At 38.0% G+C, this 24,106-nt stretch overlaps 1 protein-coding gene across 2 annotated transcripts in view; it reads left to right on the top strand.

Moving 5' to 3' along the window:
• ADCY2 (adenylate cyclase 2) overlaps positions 1–20,673 on the top strand; it is a 205,883-nt gene extending 185,210 nt beyond the window's left edge. The window contains exons 19-25 of one of the 2 annotated variants that reach the window (XM_048312174.1): positions 1,318–1,402; positions 7,040–7,198; positions 11,513–11,659; positions 12,792–12,899; positions 14,950–15,064; positions 19,218–19,342; positions 19,886–20,673. In XM_048312174.1, the coding sequence (XP_048168131.1) occupies positions 1,318–1,402; positions 7,040–7,198; positions 11,513–11,659; positions 12,792–12,899; positions 14,950–15,064; positions 19,218–19,342; positions 19,886–20,038 (892 nt within the window). In that variant the 3' untranslated portion in view covers positions 20,039–20,673. The remainder of the gene's footprint in view (positions 1–1,317; positions 1,403–7,039; positions 7,199–11,512; positions 11,660–12,791; positions 12,900–14,949; positions 15,065–19,217; positions 19,343–19,885) is intronic. The other variant, XM_048312183.1, reaches the window with a different exon arrangement.
• Positions 20,674–24,106: the final 3,433 nt, after the last annotated feature.

Below are 24,106 nucleotides of genomic sequence, written 5' to 3'. Positions count from 1 at the left end.
ACATACTATAGGAAATAGATAATGGTTTAATTTGCATTTTTGTCATAAAGGACATTACAAAGAAGTCATTATCAAGTTTGTTAAGCCTCAGGCTGTACATCATTAAGGCTTTTAAAGCATATTTGCTACAAGCCAGAGAAAATCAGCTTCCCCAGAACCAGTACATAGTCTTAAATCTTTACAAATGCAGGCTTAGCTATTGAAAAAATTAGTAGACCAACAGTTTGTATCTTTTTTATTTTATTTGCTGTGCTTGTGAATTGTATCTTAAGTTTTTCGTGACACTGCTGAAATCTTTGTTACAGGTGATAACATGTAAGACCAAAATTATGATTCCAGTTCCTGTTATTGCTGTATAAAATAATTTTTTGACAGCTGTAGTTTTTACCTCATTTTCAAAACAAAGAGGTGATTTTCTTCTGTGTAGGCCAAGTGTATGGCATATGCCACACCAGAAAGTCTGGATATTCAGAGTGTAGTTTCAATATCATTTTTACTGTGCTCTAACAATCATGGAAAAGGATCTCAACTGAATAATTTTTTTTAAAAGTGTAGGTTTTCTTTGCACTTAAATCTAAACATTAAATGGGAACAAACTCAGGTCTTTGTTTCCATTGCATTAGTGGAAAGGGTTATCTGTGTGATGGGATGGAGAACCAGGGGATGGGTTAGACTGAGGATGTGCTTCTGGCAGCTTTGATTTTGTCAGTCAAGCTCTGTGTCTGTTGGTATTTTCCTTCCTAAATCTCTCACCAAGGTTCTTGTTTCAGTGGCATGAGTAGGAGAGTTCTAGTGTAAACTGTTTCCCATTACCTCTAGTGACTTTTGCCAAAGCAGAGTTTTTAATAAACTCTGTACAAGATCTAGTTTGTGCCTCCTGTAATTCTCATGTGAAAAGGCATCTTGGGAGTTAGATGCTTTAGTTTCCATTTCTTCCTATTCATTGGACATGGTCAAGCTCTCCACTATGGAAATAGTGTTATTGCATTAAAAATCGATTTTTTTTCTACTTGTATAGACTAAGCCACAAATGCTCTACATTTGTAATTAAAAAAGGATATTATTTTTACTAAATCCTCATCTTATTATTAGACTTCAAAATGTAGGTATGTTTGCAGAGAATGTAGTAGAGGTAATTAAAGCTACATAACATAAATAATGATATTTAATCAAATAATATAGCATCTCATATTTAAATGCTCTTAGTGTACATACCAGAAAGTAGTAGATATAAATTGTGGTCTTATTTTTGTGCTTGAATTTTAATTGAAGTTTAACTTTGGAGCAGCTGGCTTTACTTAAGTTTTTATTTTATAGGCCAGGAATACTGAAGGACCTGAAGACAATGGGCTCAATTTCCTTGTTCATATTCTTCATCACATTACTGGTTTTGGGTAGACAGGTAAGACACACACTTCTCTTCACCTGCACCAGTGGACACAATGCCAGCTGCCACATGCAGCCTGTCACCTCCTCAAAGAAACACCTTTGTCCTCTTCTGTCCCATACCCTTGCAAAGGACTGTCAGGAGCATCTATGAAGCTATTTTCTTTCTTACCTTCCAATATGCCCTTAAAACTCACCAGTAACTATCACTGACATTATGCTGATAGTGTGCTGTGACTATTGCTTATCATTCTGACCCATACTGGCTCATAGCTTCCTGGTTTGCTCCCATCTGTCTGCATCCATCTGCTGTCTCCCTGGTTGCTTAATTGTAAGCTATTTTCCTCACAGTTATTATGGTTTGGTGCAGACACAGAAACAATATAGCATGCACACACGGAAGTGTACCACATGCTGAGGCCACAGTTGCACTAAAACTGTGACCCAACAGGAAACTACTCTTTTTATTACCCAGTTGTGCTTTTTCAGAACAAATGTGATGTCAACAGTCTTACCCTGTACTAAGCTGAGGGAATATGCAAGGGCAGTCTCTAAGTCCTCAGGCCTGTACAGGGTTCATGGCTAAAAGCTGCAATTCCAGCCCCTTGTGCCAGAACAATGCAGTGCACTTCTGAAATGGAAGAGACAATCCATGTGAGATCTCATGAACAGCCTGTGCCTTCACAGACTGCAGCCTTGGAAAGGATTTTATGCCAGACTGTCCTTAAATCATTCATTTACATTGCAATTCCTCAAAAGGTAATCACTGTCATTTAAATTGCCATGCAGGCCCTGCGGGTTACTACCCAAAAAATTCTTATCTGGCAGTTTCTGCAGTATGTATTTTAGTGGGGAACATCCTTCTTGATTTAGAAATAACATTCTTCATCTGCCTTGTTGCCAGCAGCACATTAGAGTTTGTTCATTTGATGACAGTAACAGAGTGGGTGTAGAGCACAGCTACTTCCCCTCAGAAACAGGGATAAGTTCTTCATCACGTCACCTTTAGTCCCTGTCAACCAAAGTGTCAGATGGAGGCAGAGGCTGCAATACCAAGAATAAAGGAGAGAAGGAATATCATCTTCACTGGGAAAGGAAAGATTTCTTTGTGGGTTCAGTCACATCAACGAGACAGTTTTTTTTGCAAACAACTACGGGTGTTCTGTCACACCAACTAAGAAATGATGCTGTAAGAGAAAAAGTCTTCATTTTCAGAGCTGTAGGTCCAGGATCCTTGTCATGATACCGCTTATTTATAACTCTTCAATCTTGCCTTTGATTTTTCTGCTAACTTATTCTCCCTTAAAGAAGAAGGAGAAAAAACCTACATTTTCAAACCCTCTCAAGCAAAGTCTGAATATTACTGGAAAATGTTATGAACTAATTTTAATACATAACTGGCCTAAGACTTGCCATTTTTAGTTACTGTTGGTGATATTGATTGGTAGCAAATCCTTGGAAAGAGATAGGGGAGGAAATCAACCTGCATAGAGTGACCTTTCCAGGGACATATACCTCCCACTTTCTGCCAGTTGGTATTTCTGTGGCCATGTTTAATAGCTATTGGCTCTTCTGCTTTCAGTTTCACTGTCTGATCCCTTTTTAACCCATTTTATCTTCCTGGTGTTCCCAACATTGATAATGAATTTCACAGTTTGATAAAAAGTCATGTGACAGCGTCTGTCTTTCTATTTTTAAACTTCCTGTTTTCTACTTTCATTAAGTGGTGCAGGATGCTGTTGAGCCATCTTGGCAGTGCCAACAAAGTCAAAATCTTCCTTACCCTTCTTCCACAGAGGGTAATATACAAGTAATTTCTCTGTTAGTTATTGCATTTTTTGCAGATAATACATACTTTTTCTTCTTTTGATATCTGATTATTTTTAAAATGCTACAGATAATAGCCACTGATGAAAAGGGTGGCCTTTCCACTTCCCTTCAGCTGCCATTGGTGCCCCTCTGTCCCCAGGATGAGTAAACAAAAAGTTTATCCAAACAAAAAGTGGATGCTTTCCTGCAAGCCTAGCTCTGTGAACCTGCTCACCATTGATCATAGAGATGCCTGTCCTGATGCAAAAGCAGAGGCAGGGAATATGTGCCTCTGTGGGGATGAAGAGAGGGAGAGTTAGTATAATATTTCATGGTTTATGAGCCTACTTAATTCTTTTAGCTGCACAGCCAGCATCACTGCTGGAAGAAGCAGACCTTCCCTCAGCTGCTCATTCTTATCCTTGTGTCTCCTCATTTGTACTGGCACAGCTCGCTGTGAAGATGTATAGTGGATCAAAATACAGAAATGGTCAGGCTTAAAAATTAACCCTGCAGAAATGATTGGCTTTGAGCCAGGTCTATTTTCAAGATTTATGGCATGGCCACAGCAATGCTTGTGCCAGAGGAATGGGAGTGAACAGACAAAAGCGAGGTGGAGAAAGCAAAGCTACTTTTTTTTGATGCCCCTGCCAGCATAGGCGACAACCATTTCCTGACACTGAGCAAAGTGACTCATTACACCCTGCATACAGATCCAGAGAGTTACTTGGTAATAGGCTGGTGACAGGCAGACAGTGTGCTGAGAATGGCAACTCTTGCACCCTTCCCTGGAGAATCCAGACTGGTGTGGGCTTGACTGTGACTTTAAACACTGTTGAGCACTACATCTCTCTTCTGATCTGCTTTGAATCCAGTATTGACATAGTCTGTGAATTCCTTTCTCAACAATACCTAAAATAATATGTATCCCGTTACTCTGTAGGCTGGCTATTTATTTTTTCCATGATTGGTTATATTGTAGTTATCCACAATGAATTTCATTGGTAGTTCTACTGCTGAGGTGCTTACGGCAGCTTCCCTTAGCTGTAAAAACTGTTGCTTTGTTGTTTCTGTTCTGTTTTTTAGTGAGCTATTATTCTGGGGAGGGGATTCTTCTCTTCTTGAACAATGTAGCCTCTTCAAGAGCCTCTTCTGAAAGAATTCAATGAAAACTTATTTCAAATTTCACTGCTAGTCACATGACCATTTACTTCTTTGTAGTAGATGGAGGCATGTTTACAGAAAGTATGTCAACTCTTCCAATTGTATCAGCTATAGCCAATATGTCTAAATAGCTCTTTTCCTTAGCACTCAGTGTTTTTTTCCGAAGTACCTTGCTCTATTGTTCCTGCTTCTTTTCCAAAGACTTGCGTTATATCCGTACCATTTTTCAGCTCTCTAACTCTCTGTCTGTTTTGAATGATCAGGATACCCATCACAAGTTTCATATCATGCAAACAAAAAAAATAAACAAAAAACCACCACAATTCAAAGTAAGTTAATAAGCTAGTGCTTTTTTTGTTTTTGAAATATGATATGCTGACTTTTCTAATTTCAAAGCAAATTGTAGAATACATTCTTATTTTTTTTCTGATTTCTAAGTTCTCTTTGGGTTTTTTTGTAGCAGCCTAAATTTAATTCAGTAAATAGTAAAGTAGTAAATAAATTATCTGTTTGATATTAGCTTTTAAAGAAGAAACATCCTTTTGAAACTTCACTTAGCTACCACCTTTTCAATACAAAGTTGGTAAAATGTATGGATATCTAATTTCATCAGGCATCCACTTTACTTTTGTCAATTTATGCTGATAATTTTGACATCCCTGTGTTTTATTGGATTTTTTTCTGCATGAATACAGTTGGTGGCATTTGAATTTACCATCTATGTGTATTTATACATCTAAGTTCTTGGATGTATAGATATCTAACACATATATATATATAAAGACATTCTAAAAAAGTGACTGCATGTATTTTGCATAATGTGAACTGTTCTGAAAAAAACCCTGTTCATGACCTCAAGCTTTATAGGAGTGATAATTGCCATTTAATACAGGCACAATGACAGGGCAACAATCAGATCCTATTTCTGAGTTGTTGCAGAAATCTGTTCTCAGGTTCTCTGTACCTTTATGATTGTCTGTACAAGTATTTAAGTCTCTGCCCACTCTTCATTTGCTTAGAATTTGCAAATATCCTTTAGTAACACATAATTATTTAAAATATCCAGCTTGTTTGTTTATTTGACGTTCAAAGTCCAGATTTCTGGGATGCAGTGTGATACATTCTAAGATGTCAGGACCCCTTTTATTTTCAGAAGAATGTCACCTTCGAGTCAGAATAGCCAGAATATTTCTTTTGCAGTGCATTTGAGATCTGCATTCTGTCCTTAGTAGTATAGGTATCAGCACAAAGAGAGTGTGTTAACAATGATTTCATGTTATGGATGTTCTCTTTCAGTTTTGTATTTAAATATCTAAATAGTACCTGGCGCTTATCAACCAATTCAAAGGAAACCTGATTGTATTTCTCTCTATGCATTTAAGTGGAGGAATCATTTCCCTCTTACTGTTTTTTCATCCTGCAAGTATTTGGCAGATGCATTTTTTGCTTCACCAGTTTTTTCTTTCATTGCCTTTTAAAAGCTTGCCAAATCATTTTAATACCATCTAATTTCAACTTTCTACTCTTATCTTTGTCTGTGATCTCAATACAATATGTATGAATCATTTTGAGCTGTGACAGCCACTGTCCAGTCAGAAGGACTTGCTCTCATTTTTTGTGTGAATGCTTACCGACTGCTAATAACACTAGCTAGCATTTTTAAGTTTTTCTATAATAAGATTGCCATCATAACCATATTATCCTGGTTAATAGCATAGTCTTCATTGAGATTGCCTGGTAGTGTTACACCATTAGACTACATTGAAATAGCTCTCGATTTTTATCAGCTCAAATGAGATAGGCCAGAGGAGGCTTTACTGTAGAAATAATGCCATAGAATTTATGACAAAACATTGACAATCTTGAAAGGAAGTGGAGAGAGCTCCACAAAAATTCAGTTTTATTAATTTTTCACCACTTTTAATTTTAAACAAGAATTTTAAATTTTCACTTTTAATGAAATTGGATCTCAAAACATACCAATACTGCAAGGATGTTACGTATTTTCATATAGTTCCAGGTATTGTTGTGGTTACCAGAAAGCTATTATGAAAACTGTGGGACAAAAAGAAAATCAGGATAAAGTATTACAGAAAGGAGTGTAAAAGCAACCAACCAACTAAAAAAAAGCAAGTTACAAAACGAAAGCTCAACTGGGTTGGCCCAACTGACTGGGCCATTTTTGATAGTCTGATCCTGATTTGATAAACTGAATGTATATTGTATCATTAGGCTGTTTTCTTTTTGCCAGGTTGGTTGCATGGCATAAGTTAGAGTTAGTAAAAGTTAGGGTCTTCCCGAAATGCCCATTATTTTAAGAGAAATTCTGCACTTACAAAATAATACTAAGTTGCAAAACAATAAATTGTTCCCATTACAGAATTTAATTTCTGGAATGAATTTCTACTAAAGTCTGCGAGCAGATAAATAAATCTTCCATTGTTTAAGGCACCTTGTGACTTTTCTTATTTTTTCCTGGTCCTTTTTGTTGGATTTGGTAAAATATATGTCACAAAGTATATGCTTGGGGTTTGACTTCTGTGGGATCTGGAATTGTATTTGAGTAGCCAACTAATAGCATTGTAGGGGTTGTATACTGTGCTTATTTTGTCTCTTAAACCTGTACTCCAGCAGGACAAGATGCCTATTGTTTCTTTACTTCTGTGTCCTCTTGTAACAGAATGAATATTACTGTAGGTTAGACTTCCTGTGGAAGAACAAGTTCAAAAAAGAGCGGGAGGAGATTGAAACCATGGAGAACCTAAATCGGGTGCTTCTGGAGAATGTGCTTCCAGCCCACGTAGCTGAACACTTCTTGGCAAGAAACCTGAAGAATGAGGTCAGCTGTCTCTGTATATCCTCTGCTCTGTAAGAAAGCAGTGTATCCTGGAAATACCACTTAATGCTGTTTTGAACAGTAGGTCCTTACAGTGAAAATATAGATTTACAGTCACTTTCATTCCCGCTTTCCTTCCTGTAAGGTTTGCTTTACAGCACTGAATGCACCGTAGTACCTTGAAGTTTTCCTAAGTGGCAATGCACTTTGCCTATTGAAGGACGGTAAAAATAGGTGAAGAAGAGGAATAATGGCATGGTTGAATCAACATGGGTTTAATTTTAAACCATATGCATTCAGATACTTTTTCCTCCATGATCAGAGTGGAGCTGCAACTAGGTTCTGAATTTTCTTCTGTTGACTGGAGAGCTTGTTCATTAGAGCGAAAATTTACCTTTTCCCTGAAACAGTGGTTATGTTAATTCTGGAAAGATGTTCTGAGCACTGAATTACCTGTTTACTCACTGCTTACAAACCTAATCCAAGCACCAGAAAAGTCACCCAAAAGATCCATCTTTACTTTGCTGGAAATTAGATCTGGTCTTAATATTCCTTTATAGTAATAATAAAGAAAAAGAAAAAAAAAAAAAAAAAGAAAAAATAAAACCATTTAGACAGAGTAACAGCTGTAGACATCTTAAATGTAAGAGTTTGAATTACTTGTGCGTGCCAAATAATTGTTCCAAAACTGACAAAAGAGGGCAGGGAGCAGATTAAGGGATTAACTTTTGATTTTCTGAGTCAAAAAGGACAATGTCTTCCCTTTCACTGTGGTTTGCATTAAGCGGTACTAAGCTATTGATACGTCATAGCAATACTTTAGTATTCCCTGCAAATATTCATTTGGTAGCTAAAATCGAATGAAAATTGCTGGGGTGTTCCTTTGAATGCAGTGAAGATTTTGACTGGAAGCCAAGTTGACTCAGCTCCAGTTCTCAGTTAAGGCATTAACCACAGCAAACCATCAGGAGATTGCTTTCTTGATTATGTGCTACTCCATCTCAGCTCCCCAGCAGAGCAATACCATCTGCTTACCTTTGTATTGGCAACTGGATTTGTCTTGTCACTCCTCAAGATTCTTGGGTTGGAATGAGTTTATTTAATTTAAGGAAGACCAGAAATCGTAATGTGCTGAGCTCCCCAACTCATCGTGTCAGGTGAAGTAAGAATGATTCGACATGATTTTAATGTCATCCATTAAAAAATACCCCTCAAGTTGTTCCTTGTTTTTGTTTCTTTCAACACAGTTTTCAAAGGAAGACCCTTTCAAATCCCTGAAAGTATTCAGTCTGTCATGTCTTCAGATTTATTTCAATGTCAGCAAAGTTGTGTTGAACCTTAAAGAACATTCTGTATGTGTGCATGTATATACAGCTAAGGATGTTAGGACAGATCAGGCCTTTGTTTCCTCTGTGTGGATACGTAAGTCAACACTGAAATTTGTCCACATTTTCCTTAGTTGCAAACATTCAAGTTAGTATAGTTTTACGTATGTTCTTTTCTGTTTAAAACAAATGCTGAGATTAAGATTAAGATAATAGATGAATATTCTGTTTCAAAATACTACTTCCCTTAGTATTTTATGCATGCAGCCGTGTGCAGAAAAAGAAAAACAAAGTGTGCTGCTGAAAAGCAGGCAGAAGAAATGAAAAGGGAAAGAGTGAATGAATGCTAACTGGGAGCAGTGGGGTTGTAGTTTCAGATGACCAACAAAGGTCTTTTTATAACAGGATATACATTGACTAATGCTAATACACAAAAAGCAAAGTTCCTTCAGAGCAAGTAATAAAGATTTGTTTGCTTTACCAGAACCTCCGGAGCTGGGTTTCTGCTTATAGTCTGCATGCTGGATACAAGACAGATTACTTTCCAATTGAGAGAAAGACAGGATCAAATATAAAATGAAAAGCAGGAAACAGGGTCAGGATTAAATATATCTGCACCTGGCTTGTGCAGCATTCTCCTTAATGCTGTTATCCTTCAGATTCCCTTTTAGTAAAAAGTGCTCGGGAGCCTTTGTGCTGCAAGCTTACTGGCAAGCCCATTACTGAGCAAGAGGAAGCCTGCTTCATTAGCTACAGGATGGAGCTAGCACCTTACTTAGAGCAAAACTTCTGCCCCAGAGAAGCTGACCACTGTACCCTTCCAAGAGATAGAATTGGACTGGTTTGCCTTCCCTATCCCAAGAAGATTTCAGGCATTGGAGATGAGGGGACAGTAAAAGGAACGTACTTGAATTTCAGATGTTATTAAAGAGGAAAAATAAAATGATTGAATGCAAAGGACAGGATGATTTTATTTTTGTTAAAAGAAGAAAAGCTGTTCCTTCCTAGAATGGTATTGCATTTGATTTTCTGACTAAACATTTTAGAGTGTACTGTTTCAAGAGAAGAACTCTCAGGAAAATTAAAGCACTTGATTGTAATATCCTTTATTGTTATGATCAAAATAATCTAGCTGGGATGACTCCTTAAAATTCTCTGAAATTTATTGTGATCGTCACAATTACTACTCACCTGGTTATAAATAGTACCGCTCGTTGTTGTTGTTTCCATGATGGTGCTATGTTATTGAGCATTAGTGGGGATGGATATTGCCCCAGTATTAGAGGGGAAGGAGGAGGAATGGGTTGCTATTACCAAAATTGAAATGAAGTTACAGGGAAGGGGACTTGAGGAAATAGAATTAAAGCTGAGTTAACCACAAAATGTAATCTCTGTACCTTGTTAAGGAAATATTCCCATATGACCATCCAGGAGCCACTCTGGCAGTCATACCTGCACCATGTGAGCTGGAACAGAATCCCCTTCACAGTGGGCAGCTCCAGTGAGCCAACAGGTGCCCTGCTTGACTCCCCACACACCACACACCACACACTCACAGTTAGACCAGGTTTCCTTACTGGCTTGACCCTTGGGTTTCTCACAGTCTCAGAAATCTGGATTTAATCATGGTGCAACAACAGAATAACAGCTTGAGCTGTGAACCCAGCAATATATTCCATCCCTACTGCACGTAGTTGTGGTGGAGCTCCAGTGATGCTATGGTTATAGAATCCTTAGAAAATACAGGAGCACAAAAATCTAGCAATAAATAATTTATCTCCTCCAGCTGCTCGTGTTCCTCCCTGTCCATCATTATTTTCATGTTTGCTCAGAAACTTCCCTCACACCTGTGCTGGCATGGGGCAGTCAGCAGTTTTCCCATAGTTCTGTTATTTTTTTAGTTATACATCAGCAGTAAAGATCCACTATGTCTGTGCATGTCTATATACAGGCACACCACACGCTTTCAAAAGGACACACTGCCAGTCTAATTGCAAAACCCAAGCTTTGCTAAGTAAAAAGGGAAATAATATCTTATGCTTCTTGAACTCACAGAAAAAATCATTTTCATATGAGTATTGAAATCCCTTTTTACTCAAATAACAACTTGAAGGTAGTTTTACATCAAAGTAGATAACAGCCTCTTTTATTGCTATGTCTACCTTTGTGTGTAGATACTATTTCTTTTTTAAGTATTAGTTTAATAAATTTTCTTTCTTTCTGTCTTTTTTTTTTTTTGGGATGTGAATTTGAACTGAAAGAAGAGATAGTCTAACATTCAAGGGCAGTGGAGAGGAAATTGAAGGGGTAGTGGGAGGTGGTCCTTTTTAGCACCAGAATCATTCTGTGTAGTAGAGATGCTCTCATTTCAGTGGTCACAGAAGGCAGTGCAGACTCTGCCATAAATGAGTTTCAGTTCAGGTGACTTCTTTCTTTTTGCCTCAGCTCCTTCTTATGCAAAAGAAACGATAATTATTTTGTCCTATTAGGCATATTGTCATTTTAGGTCAGGAACTATCAATCAGGGTCATATTGCATTATGCATTTGTAGTACATTGACTTTGTGATTTTGGTTCAGTTTTTTAGTTACTACAATAACAAACACCTAATAATAAATTGTATATATTTTTACAAAATACATTTTCAGCCATGCAAGCCAGACTAAATTCTCTTCATAAGAAGACTCAGAGATGGGCCCTATCTAATAAATTAGTGAACTTTTTGTTTCCACAGAGTTAATGTTCAGGAAGAAAAAAAAATCATGATAATATTTTCAACTGAATATGTTGAGTCTCTTTTATGAACAGGTTCATATATTGTTTAGAATTAATAAATGCAACTAAATGCAAAAAAATCCAACCACTATCTTAAGGCATTCCAACTACTGCAGCACCTCTGTTTTTGCGTCCTGGACACTGTATGTTAATAAGGAAACTTATTTACAGCTGGGTATGATAGATTTTTTTTCTTTATTCTGTTTTCTTTTGAACAGGATCTGTATCACCAGTCATACGATTGCGTCTGTGTCATGTTTGCCTCTGTTCCGGATTTCAAGGAATTTTACACAGAATCTGATGTAAATAAGGAAGGGTTGGAATGTCTCAGGCTGCTAAATGAGATCATTGCGGACTTTGATGATGTATGTACTTACAACAGTGACTGACATATGGTTTCAATCTTACTAACTCATGATATGCAACAGTCAGGAAACATACTTGAAGGGGAAAGTGGAAGAGCTGTGAGAAAAGAACTTTTGTGTGCCTGGTCACGTGGAAAATACTTACAGGGAGTATTAAAGAAAAAAGGTATTTATGTGGGATAAATCAGATATTGGTCTGACATCATACTGAATTGCTTTTGATTTTCTATAAGGAGAATCCTATATGTATACCTGACAGAAATTTTTATTTTGGCCTTTAGCTGCAGCTCATGAGGCAGTCACATCACATGCCATGTATTAACCACAAGTTCTAAATACGAATGTCCAAAGTCAGATACAACTTTTGTGTTATACCTGATCTGCACTGATCATTTGATACACAAGAAAATCAAAGGATTATAGAAGTTTTAATATTCCATTCTCAGAAGTTAGAAGCAAGTAGAGAGTATGACTACAGATGGATTGGGAAATGGCATCTATAAAGGCCTCACTGAGAACAGTATTTGTCTGTAAGAAAGTAGTTAGTGATGAAGATACCAGGAAAAGGTATTAAAATCATGCCGTGACTCAGAGAGCGCAGTCTGGATTTGTGGACCTGCAGCTATAGAGGGTGTTTTAGCAGTAAACCCATTTGGAGAGTGCTTTTAGCAGTTTTAGCAGTAAACCCATTTGAACAATGTTCAAAACAACCTGGGATATGAACTAAAATCCTCAGATTTTATACCCATTGGCATGGACTATTCCACTGGCATGGAATAGATGCTTACTTTCAGAAAGCTGCTTCAAGCTTAACTGTTGGCTGGCATAATGATCCAGTTCCAATATCACATGAGTGCAAAGTCTAATGACTTTTAAAAGCTGTATATAAAATAAGATGGAATTTATTCTCACTACTATAAATTTCATCCCTTTATAGTAAAAAGGTATTTTAGAAGACAGAAATTCCCTATCCTTGGAGTTCCGTAACCATTGTTTTAAGTCCTTCATCCTGTATATATTTGTGAGCCATTTGGGGTCTACATAGAAACTGTTCTAAGACTTGATGCTCTGATTGGTGTTAGAGTAACAGAGCTGCTGATGTGATTAAGGAATGACTGTCCTTGTTTTACAGTTATTGTCAAAGCCAAAGTTCAGCGGAGTTGAAAAGATAAAGACCATTGGAAGCACTTACATGGCAGCAACAGGACTGAGTGCTACACCCAACCAAGAACAGTGTCAGGTACAAGAAAATGTTCCTGCTTGATAAAAAGCATATTCAAATGAATGCTAAAATTCTGTTAATTAAGCTTCAGGTTATGTATAATAATGTGGCCTAGTTTTTTCTTACTAGCATAGATTGTATTGTACTGGACAAGTTTATACTTTAGTAATCTCTGTGAATTTTTCTTCACATTGCAGTTTGAAAATGCCACCTCTGTATTTGCTAAAACAGGCCTTCTACTCTAAATACAGTACAGCATTTTATTCCTATGTGCTGCATCAGTACTGGATTTATAGAGCATAAAAAAGATTGCAAGAATTAATGTTTTCCATTGTAAGCTGAGAGGGATGATTTGCCTTACTTGCTATACACTTACAGAACCCTCAGACTCAGTATTGAGAATGTGTTCCTTTGTTTCTACTTTACTTAATGTGGTGGGATTAGGAACTGCAGTCAGTGGAAATTAAGTTCAGAGAAGCAATTCATAACTTATTCAAAAACCTTGCTTTTGCCATGATCTTTACAGTACTACAGGTTAGTGACAGAGAGACAGCAATTAAGAATCAACACAGTCTCTGCCAAGGATTAATGTGCTCTTGCCAAACTCATGTTCCTTCTAAACACAAGCAATTACCACATAAACTATAGACCCTAAGGATCCTGAGGGCAAAGAATTATTTTAAATTAGCTCTGACATTTAATACAGAGGGTGAAGGGGATGAAAAAAATGCAGAACTGCAGACCGAAGATGTGAAGACATAGAGAGCTCTCAATCACAACTAAAATTAGTGTTTGCAAATGAAGAAATGTATCATTTGAGTTGTTTCCACAATCAGGGGGTCCACAGTTTAGCATTCCTTTGGTGATTGAGTTCACATTCTCAAAGGAAATCCACCAGAACTCAGCAGCCTTCATTCCAGATTCCCAAAGATGCACAGATCCTGCAGTACCTAGTGTGGCAGTGAGTGACTGCTAGACATACTGCTGGGAACCACCCCCAGCTTAAAACAAGCATCCAAGGAAGACTAAGTGCCTAAGGAAGGGGTCTGAATATATCAACTGAACAGGAAACCATCTGTTTTAGCTAGGAGTAAACTCCAAAGGAAATAGGCTTCATTTATCTAAACAGCTGCTCCAGCAAGCACCACTACTGTCCCACCCTAGGCTGATGCATGCACTCTGTGAATCATCTCTGAAGTTGTAATCTGTCCATCTCCTCTGTCACTTTATCTCAAGAATTGGGGAAGATTCAGTAATTTCTCATAGAGATCAATGAGTCCATGTCTTATGAAAACATTCACTTGTCAGGATCTTACCTTGGGCTGTGGGACACCAAAATCAATTTTCTCCTCAGCCTGAAAGGACTCAAAACAGTACTTAGAAATCAGGTTACTTTGTTATGTATGAGAGATTAAGTCTACAGCTTTTATAAGTGGTATAAGCTCTGAGCTAGTAAATAAAGGGGCAGAGTGGGGTTGCCCTCTTCCTCTTGTGTTTTACTCATTTTCAGGTCTGTTAAATGTTCTCAGAGGTACTTGCTTATCTGTCAGATTAGATTAGTGGAAGAACTCTTAAAATTGTGAATTTCACTGAATCTTACACATTTTAGAAGGGAGCTAAGCTGTGCAACAGTGAGGGAGGAATCCCTGTGTGGCTGTCCACAAGCATTATTTATTATGAAAGGGAGTACAATAGAAGCAGACACTTAGAGAAAATGAATTAACAAATTCTAGGCACACATAGATATTGAGTGCCTGTGGGATTAGATAGCAGCTATTCAATCACTTGACAATCAAAATGTTAGATTAGGCATGGTTTGGATCTATCACCTCTAAACTGCCTGGTTGTACACAAGTAAAATGCATCCTGTCCCTCGGCCATTGTTTGATCTTACTGATGCTGGACAGGGTACCACGTTCTACATTACTTTCTGCATCTGCCTGCTGACACTAGGCCATCCCTAAGGGCTTAAGTGCGTTCAAGTGTTCAACATATTTTGGTTGTATTCTTACAGCATCCAAGGCTCACGAGAATGATTTTACACTTTTTGTTTGTCTTTCGAATTCAGGAACCTGAACGACAGTATATGCACATAGGAACCATGGTGGAGTTCGCATTTGCCTTGGTGGCAAAACTGGATGTCATAAACAAGCATTCATTCAATGACTTCAAGTTACGAGTAGGTGAGTATCACAGGATTCTTAGGAGAATATTATGGACAAGGGGGAGGATTCAGTGTGAAGTACCATCTGATTAAAGTAGTAGTAGAACTGACCAAAAGGGCCATGATAGTAAACAGCACCATCTTTATCCTGTTTAAAAGCAGCCTACATGGTATTGGCCATCAACCCCAGCTCCTGAAACCCTACAGTGTTGCAAGGCTAGACTTAGAAAAGGGCAGTATTCCTATGTAAAGAATGGTTGAAAAAAAAGTGTTCACATGGCTCTGAATGGTTTTATGGTAACTCTGTAAAAATTATTGTAGAGATTGTAAGACACATACATTTTTTTGAAGTTTACAAATACCAAAAGAATACACAAGAAAACTCTAGACTGGGCTTTGCAAAACTATATAAATGGTTTTTCAGAGGACAGGAGCTATAAGGGGCCAGTGAGGCTGGAGTTTGAAATATTTTACATGTACTAAACTCAAGCAAGCACACAAAAATGCAGCGTTAGACAAGGGAGAATATTTGTCTTCTTTGTTATTCAGATAAGAGCAAAGATGACTAGTTATTTATCTTGGGAAGAGATATCCCTTATGTTTCAGTTTCTAATTGCTTCTTCTTGTGCATCATGGTATTTTTAAAAAGAAATAGACAGCTGCAGTAAGCAATAGAAAGAATGATGAATAAATGAATTCAGAGCTGGTCAAGAACCATATGTTCCAAAATGTTTATTTCCTGATAGCAGTACACAGCAGTTTCACAATGCAATATGTAACGTGGAAAGTGTGAAATGAAAACAGTAAACAAATATTGAAAACCCATAAATTATGTAAACGTGTCAGAAGTATTTGATTTCCAACAGTTATTCTCCTGTCTTGTCTTTTTCTTGCTGTGCCGCTTGCTTTTCCATTCGGCTGCTCCTCTCAAGTCTATTTCACAGTGCCACCCACTGGCAAAACTTGCTGTCTTCTGACTTGAAGCAGGGGCTCGTTAGGGCACTCCTTTGCCAATATGTTTTGTATTCCTTGCTAGAGCTAAAAATGACAAAGCAAATCAGAAGTATGCTTCCTTCTCAGTGTTACAGAACTTGACAGTTCTTGCCATAGCTGACATGGCACATACTTGCAAACACATTTATATCAGCAGCTTCAATACAGACAGAGAGCTGCTGGGTGCCGGGGCTGTGTCTGCAAACTGCTTGAAGCAGTATTGAGTCCTCTCAAGTGGAGATCATGAAGCAAATTTTCAAAGGGGAAAACCAAAACAAAACAAAACACTCACTCTGGATTTTTACAGTTCTTTGCTAAAGATTCCAGAGAACTCAGACTCCTTTGCTTCATGAAATGAAAAATGTTTTAACTCTAAAAAGGAACACGGGCCCCAAAGTGTATTTGTGCCACCTTAATCCAATATAGGCACCACTGAGATCTTCACTTCATTTTCACTTCTCTTCTCTACTTCTCACCACCTGATGATGAAAGCAGCTGAAATCCATACTAATTATAGCCACAGAAACATTTTAACTACTTCTGACCTAGTCCCCACTGTAAGGACTTGTACCCAAACTGCCCTTTGCAAAAGCCTCCCTTGGCCAACAACTAAGTCTGAAATTTCTGCAACTTATTAGAGGCCTCAGCTTTCATAATTTTCTGTGAGTACCCAAAATGCTAGTGTGATTTAGGAGGTACACACTGCTCTGACCTTGCCAGGCAAGGGAGGGAAGCACCTGGATGACATTTTAAGCATTCCTCCCCTTCTGCAAGTTGAGATGCTTGATTTATGAGACAAGCTCAGCTATGCTTTTGCAGCAGGTTTTGCACAGGTATTGCTTTCTTTCAGAAGAGAGGCTGGTGTGTTGTTTTCCATATAACTTCATAGTTAGAACATTCGTCTGTGTTGTAGGTGACTTAATTTGGATCCTGGTTTTGGGTGAGGCTAAGCTATGAGCCCAGGCTGTAGGATACTTCACAATGAGATATTCTCTGTCATTCCTGCTGAACAGCATTGCATTTCATGGAATGATTAAATATTGCCTTGGATATGAGAGAAAGAGACAGATAGATGATATCACCTTTTGTTAGAGCATTCACCTGTAGTGAGAGTACTATTCTTCCAGCCTTGCCCCAACAAACATTCATGTGTGTGGTGCAAAAAAGATCCACACCAGCAGGAATGACATAGAGCAGTATATCCCACAGTGCTTGGGTTGCCAGAACACATTCCTAAGAGATACTGGTAGAAGTTTCCTTGAAGTAGGAGGGATCTGAAGGTGACTCTTGAGCCCCTGAGGTATTCCTCAAACCATCAGCAGTGGTAGTTCAGGAAAAGGTAAAAAACAGAAGTCCCTTCCTGTCCATTGTATTTTGTAGGAAAGTCCCACTGCACTGCCCCATTTTCTGGACCATGGCCACACACATCTCTTCAATATTCCCTTCTAGCCAGATTGGGCTACCCAGCAGATGGGTTTTGTGGATTCCACTCTTAGTTCCCTAGAGTTTTCTACAAGTTGTATGTCATGAAGTAGAAAAACCCATCCATGGCTCAGTTGTTAATGCAAAGTGTTGCAAGGCCCAAGTCCCTTTGTGCAATTAACCCCAAGCACTTAGACAAATATGTATCAGGCTCTATTTGTTATCTTGTAGTCTTTGCATATTTTCCCAATTTAACTTCTACAGTCACGTTTTCCAGGGTTTCCACGTGGGCCGATAGTGTGGTTGCTAGCCTGCACTGCCATGTTACATACTAAATGAGCTCTGAGATCCCTCTCCATCCTACAATCACACTTTCATTTTTCTGCATGGATATATAACCCTAATGAAGGTTTCTGTCAATGAAGTAACAGAAATCAGTTATGATCCACTGAAATAATTTTAGAAGTCCAAACAACTCACTTGTTCAGGGTTTATTTCTCACTAGGTCTAACTTTGCTTTCCTGCTCATTGGTATGTACAGTTACAATTACAGTACATTTGATGCTGGTTAACAATAGTACTTTGGATTTTGCCTCCTGGTTTCCCTACTAGCAGAGTACAGCTCACTCCCTTTCCAGACATAACATAGGTTACAAACTGACTACAAGATAAAAAAATGCCCAGAGTCTAATGAGGGACTATATTGTTCTACCATATTGTTCTACTCCGTGCTTAATCAAATTATTTGAATATATATATTTATATTGCAGTTCTTTAGGACCATTCTGTGGTCAATTCAGCCTTCAGAACAAGGCTTCAAATCCTTTCAGTTCATTCACATTAGTTTATTCTAAATTTAATAAGCAAAGAATACTATAAAAGTAACTTGATGGGGCCATCAACTATTGCAGAGAGGAGAGGCCCTTTTCACTACAAGAAGAAATTTAAAGAAATTCTTCTATATCTGTTTTCCCAGAAGCTGCTGCTAACCCACAGTGTATTCCTCGTGCTACATAATAATGGCAGCAGCAGTTTATTAGGATGCCAGTGGTTGAAAATAGCAAGTTACTCAGGATGGGAGGGAGCTGTAAAAGTAAAATTAGATTAACTGACTTTTGGCATTTTTGTAACTAACATTCTCCTGCCATAAATGGTCGATAAAAACACGGTGAACGACTGTTTGCTGCCATACTCACTATTCAGCAAGGGCCAAATGTTGCGTTCATTGACTTGCTATATGCCAGATGCACTGTATGTCCTTGTTTGGTGGATCTTCACAAAAAACCAGAATCAGTTAAGTTGGAAAAGACCTCTGAGATCAGCCAGCCTGACCTATGACTGAATACCCCCAGGTGAACTAGACCACAGCACCAAATGCCACTTCCAGCATTTTCTTAAACGCCTCCAACTGGTGGACAGTGACTCCACCATCTCCCTGGGAAGCCCATTCCAATGTCTAGTCACCCTTTATGTGAAGCAATTCCTCCTAATGATCAACCTAAATCTCCCCTAGCACAGCTGGAGACTGTCGTCTTATCCTGTCGCTGCTTGCCTGGGAGAAGAGACCAACCTCCACCTGGCTACAGCCTCCTTTCAGACAGAAGTAGAGAGTGATAAAATTTCCCCTGAGCCCCCTTTTCTTCAGGCTAAACAGCCCCAGCTCCCTCAGAGGCACTCATAGGACTTGTGCTCGAGGGCCTTCACCAGCTTTGTTGCCTTTCCTTTCATTCCTAACATTAAGTTCTGATGTTTTCCAGGTATAAACCATGGACCTGTAATAGCTGGAGTAATTGGAGCTCAAAAACCACAGTATGATATATGGGGCAATACAGTAAATGTGGCCAGCAGGATGGACAGCACTGGTGTCTTAGATAAAATACAGGTAAGTCTTGATTGTGTCCTAGTGGGCTTTCACCTAAAATGGCAGAATGGCCTAAAGTTTGGTTCACCAACAGTTGCATGAGAAAGTGGCAACAGCAGCTCTGAAAGGTGATGCTAACCATCGTTTCATGAGCCTTACCATCACTTCATTTACACAGCCTTAGTATTTGTAGAAAGATGGGGAAGCTTGGGCCTACTGAAGTGAAAATAAGCTCCTGAAGTTGAGAGAAGTGCTATGTGAGGTAGGAAGAGTATTGTCCCTAGTTCAATTCATCTATCTACAAGATATCCTCTGTTGGCAACCCTAGGTACAGAAGTGGCTACAGCAAATTAGATGCTGGATATAAGTGATTAGAATGGGCATCCAGCAACAGACTGCTTGAAAGCTAAGGTGTTCAAACCTCACTTGAGACCCTTAAAGGCTTTATGAGCATTACAGCAAGCCCCCTATAACCGAACAGAACATTATGTTACCTTCACACCCTGGAAAAAGATTCTGCTTTGCTTTGTTATCAACACTGGCTGTATTTCTGTATTGTTGCAGGTTACAGAGGAGACAAACAACGTCCTGCAAACACTGGGGTACATGAGCACCTGCAGAGGAATAATAAATGTAAAAGGAAAAGGAGAATTGAAGACATACTTTGTACATACAGAAATGACAAGATCCCTTTCACAAGGGAACGTGGCATCTTGAAGATGCTTGTACGTGTCATCAGTACCATATTTTCAGGAAAGTATCACGCACTTTTTAACTACATTTTGGCCCTTAACATGCGTGCTATTTTCTGGTATGTGGCACTTATTTTAATATGGCTGCAGAATAGTTCCATGAGCCATCATTTTGCACCTTGATATTTCTATGTTCAAGGACAGTTGTGATGTACGCTATAGGGCTGGAAGATTGTACTGCTACTTGCACTGTTATTCAAAGACAAGAAAAGAAGGAATAGGAATCAAAAGGAGGTAACGCATCCTGAAAGGACTAAAGAGAGGTGTTAGTGACAAATGTGGGGAAAAAAGGCAATAAAGCTAGGGGTGCATACTATTTTCTGATGCATGGTGTTTTCTGGAAAATACAGTCGCTCCCCAATAGCATTCTCTAATTGGTATTAAAGTATACAGTATTGTAAATAAGTTTACTCTGTCCACACATGATTTGGATGTGATCACCAGTTGCATCTCATAGCCAGGGACACGTTGGGTGGCTTGCTGGCATTCTTTCTGAAGAGAGAACTAACAATGCTGGAATAGTTTTGTACAAACGTGTCAAATGTTTTGAAGCTATTGTCTTTTGTAAGGTTAATTCATTAAAAGTTTATATGTACTTTGTCTTACTGTTGCTGTCTCTTAGTTTTGCTTCCTTCCTTGGCTTCTGTCGCTCCAAAGCTGAGTGTTTGCTGCTGCTGCCTCTGCTTTTTATTCAGTAGTTAGATGGTGAGGTAGGCTACGGCCAGCTATCTCAATAGTCTTGGTCAATAATATCTGCTAGACTTGCTATTGCCTTTCAGAAACTAAATCAGCTCTACTGTCTTCAGTCATGGGTGGCATCCTAGGCACTTTGCAGTCACTTATTCTCTAGGTCATACAGAAGACTGACCTCAAATCCATAAACACAAGCAAAGTAGAGGATACTGAAAACAGCAGCAGTGCTGCTACTTAACAACTGGCCCACAGTGCTTAAACAATAACAAGGACAAGCTGTACAAGAGAAAAAAAAAGTTCCATTTTGCACTTTGACAACCTCTTTTGCCCTTGCATGCCTTTCACATAACCTTTACAATGCTGGATTTTGTGGGATATTTAAAGTAATAATCTCATTTATCATTTAAATTAATAATCTCATTTATACTCACTAGGACATGAGTATGAGCAAAATGCTATTTTGTGGATATTTGAGATTAATTTAAGTCCCTTTAAATTAAAAAGTTTCACACTTGCAGAGTTTCATAGATGAGCCAGCTGAAAGACAGTAAAAGTAGGTAATTGTACTACCTATGCTCCTTTGAAGCACAGATAGTAACAATTAAGTTTTGCTTTGTTGGAATCAATTTTTTTAGTCATAGTATCCTAACAAGAAAATAATTCTGTTTACAAAATAGCATATAATTACAAGATTTTTTCTGACTGATACCATATGAATATGGAAGTCAACTTATGCATTATTACCTCTGGCATGTTATTGAAATGTAAAAAGTATTCAGATTGCTCATTCATGAAACCTACATACACATTTGTATAGCATTGGTGTCCTTTCAGAAGTTCTCAAAATTGTGGGTCACAAATACATGGCATCAGTCCAGTCTCACTGAATGTGGCACAGTTTACTCACAGCAGCCATCTGCCCACTAGTGAATTGGAATGACAGTAGATTTCAAAGTGCCTAATTTGCTGTAAAACAGACAATCTGAATCTTGATCCCCTTAAGTTAGTCTAAAAGCAAAATGTAAGTTATTTCACTTATGTTCAACGTGACACACTTAATTTTTCATCCAGCGCTGGAGACTTTTAAACAGTAATTTTCAAGACAGGTGCTCAGTCTAATAAAATCTCATTAAAAAATATTTTTGTTGTCTTTATTTCTTCCTTTTAATTAATAAGATAAATGTTTTCCAGTGGAATTAAAGACTTTCTAAATAGCTCACATGGCTGCAAAACCAGTGTCCCAGTCATTGGCTAGCTGTCACTTGGCTGTGTCACTAAAGACTTCTCCTAAATCCCTCCTCGCCACTTGCTATAAATGTGTCCTAGGGACGTTGAAAGAAGCTATTGATCTCCTTCTTAGACTTCGAATGTACTCTGGGCCTTTAAAATCATTGTGGTATTACCACACGTCAATGCAGTAATTTCTTACTGTGGGTGAAAACCCTTACGTGAAGTTGATTCTATTATATTGTCACATATATGTGCAGCTTTCAGGTATAACCTGTGCCTTCAGGATTTTGCTTTCATTTGTATTCTTGCACATCATTAACAAACCTTGTACCTAACTTCATAGCCTTGTTTCTGTGATTTTTATAAAAGTTAAACAATATTATTTCTGTAAGCTATGAAATGTTAAAACATCTGAGCGGCGGGGAGCTGACTAGTCCAATGAAATATAAAGAAAGGTGTATATGTGCCCTCCAAGAGCATGTTGAAAATGCCCATGTTCAGAGCACTCATATTTCACTGGTGGTGTTCTCTCATTTTGTAGTTGCATTTAGATTCTTGCAGGCAAATCCTGCTAAAGAACAAGAAAGTGGGCAAAAGATATGCATATATTTGCCCACACAAAGAACGGCGCATACCATCCTCTCTCTAGCCTTCAGTTGCTGGGTATTACTATCTTTCTAGCTGAGAAGCTCTTTGTAGTTAATAAATACCTCTTGTCTTCCAATGCATTTTACATCTACTGTTTATACTGGCTTATTTTTTCTCTGTCTCTATTCGTTTATGAAAAGAACTTTTTCTTCCTCCTGCAGCAATCTCGGCCTCAGTAACTGGATATAACACTACTCCTGTATCAGCCTGTAGCCTGAAAAACTTTATGATAATGATGTAAATCAGTATTTGACATTCCATAGATTCCACATCACAGTAAGATTCATCAAGTTCTACAACTTCCATGTTGGTGACATAGTTCACAGCTCATTAGTGAACCACAGAGTGGGACTTCTAAAAGTACAACGCAAATGCATTTCACACTGTGAGGCAACAGCCAAAAGATCAATGTAAGAGTGATTCACTGTGGTCTAGGAAAAAGAAAATCAAATGGGAACACCTGGGAAGCCTGCTGGAATTCTTTTTCAAAGTCAGTGCTTTGTTCCAATTTATGGAGGGCTACCAAAGGACAGGAAGAAAGATTAGACTGGCAGATGTTTTTTATAAACTATGGAAATAGTTTGGATCACCTGTAAATTAATGCTATTTAGCTGCTGTTTCTAAAGAGAGACATTAGTGTCTTATTTATGCTATGTGAAAAGCATTTTTCATTTTCTTATATTCCTATATGCTTCCTCCATTTTGTAAAATATCTACAAACCTTCCCTTTTTCCACTGAGACACAGGTAGTTCAGTCTGCTTGTTTCTAAAGCAAAGTGAGGGAAGAGCTTTTGCAAGTCTGTCCTGTTTTGTTTTTAAAACCTCATATTGGGACAAATAATAAGCTATGTTGTCAAGATGCTTTATATAGCAGAAGATTTACTGTTAAAAGATAAGATTTTCTTGTACTTTGATACATAGTTTTCCTTCTTTTTGTGGTTATGTATGAACATAGATTAATTTTTCATTTTCAGATAGCAGATTCTCCTTCACTTGGTGTAGATAGTGGCCTTCAAGACTTTTTACAGGTGAACCCCAAACAATTTTAAGTCTAGGGATTTTTAGTTTTATTCTTCATTTCTTGTCTAAATTAGCAGAGTGATTCTGAGGAGGAAATAAATGTAGAATGAGATATATGTGCCTTAAATAAAACATGTAATTAAGAGATAATTTTTTGTTCTTTGAAGTAATTCAGATTTGTGTGGATTTGTCAAAAATGTTATATAAATCAACTGTAACTAGTTCACCCTAAAGTTTGCTACATATTAATTTTAAGCATTTTCAAATTCAGAGGCAGGAATTACTCAGGTCAATGTAATTTTTGATATGTCAAAATGCAAGATAAGGGCATTTTATTAATGTTTGCAACTATGAAGATATGAACCCCTTTATGTTGTAGAATGCCCTGTTTAAAACAAAGATTCTGCCAAGAATTGTTTGACATTTTTTGGATAGAGTATTT

This window comes from Corvus hawaiiensis, chromosome 1 (genome assembly GCF_020740725.1).
Source record: "Corvus hawaiiensis isolate bCorHaw1 chromosome 1, bCorHaw1.pri.cur, whole genome shotgun sequence".
Taxonomy (NCBI): domain Eukaryota; kingdom Metazoa; phylum Chordata; class Aves; order Passeriformes; family Corvidae; genus Corvus; species Corvus hawaiiensis.
The sequence above is the reverse complement of the archived record's forward strand: the minus strand, read 5'-3'. Positions and strand labels throughout refer to the sequence as shown.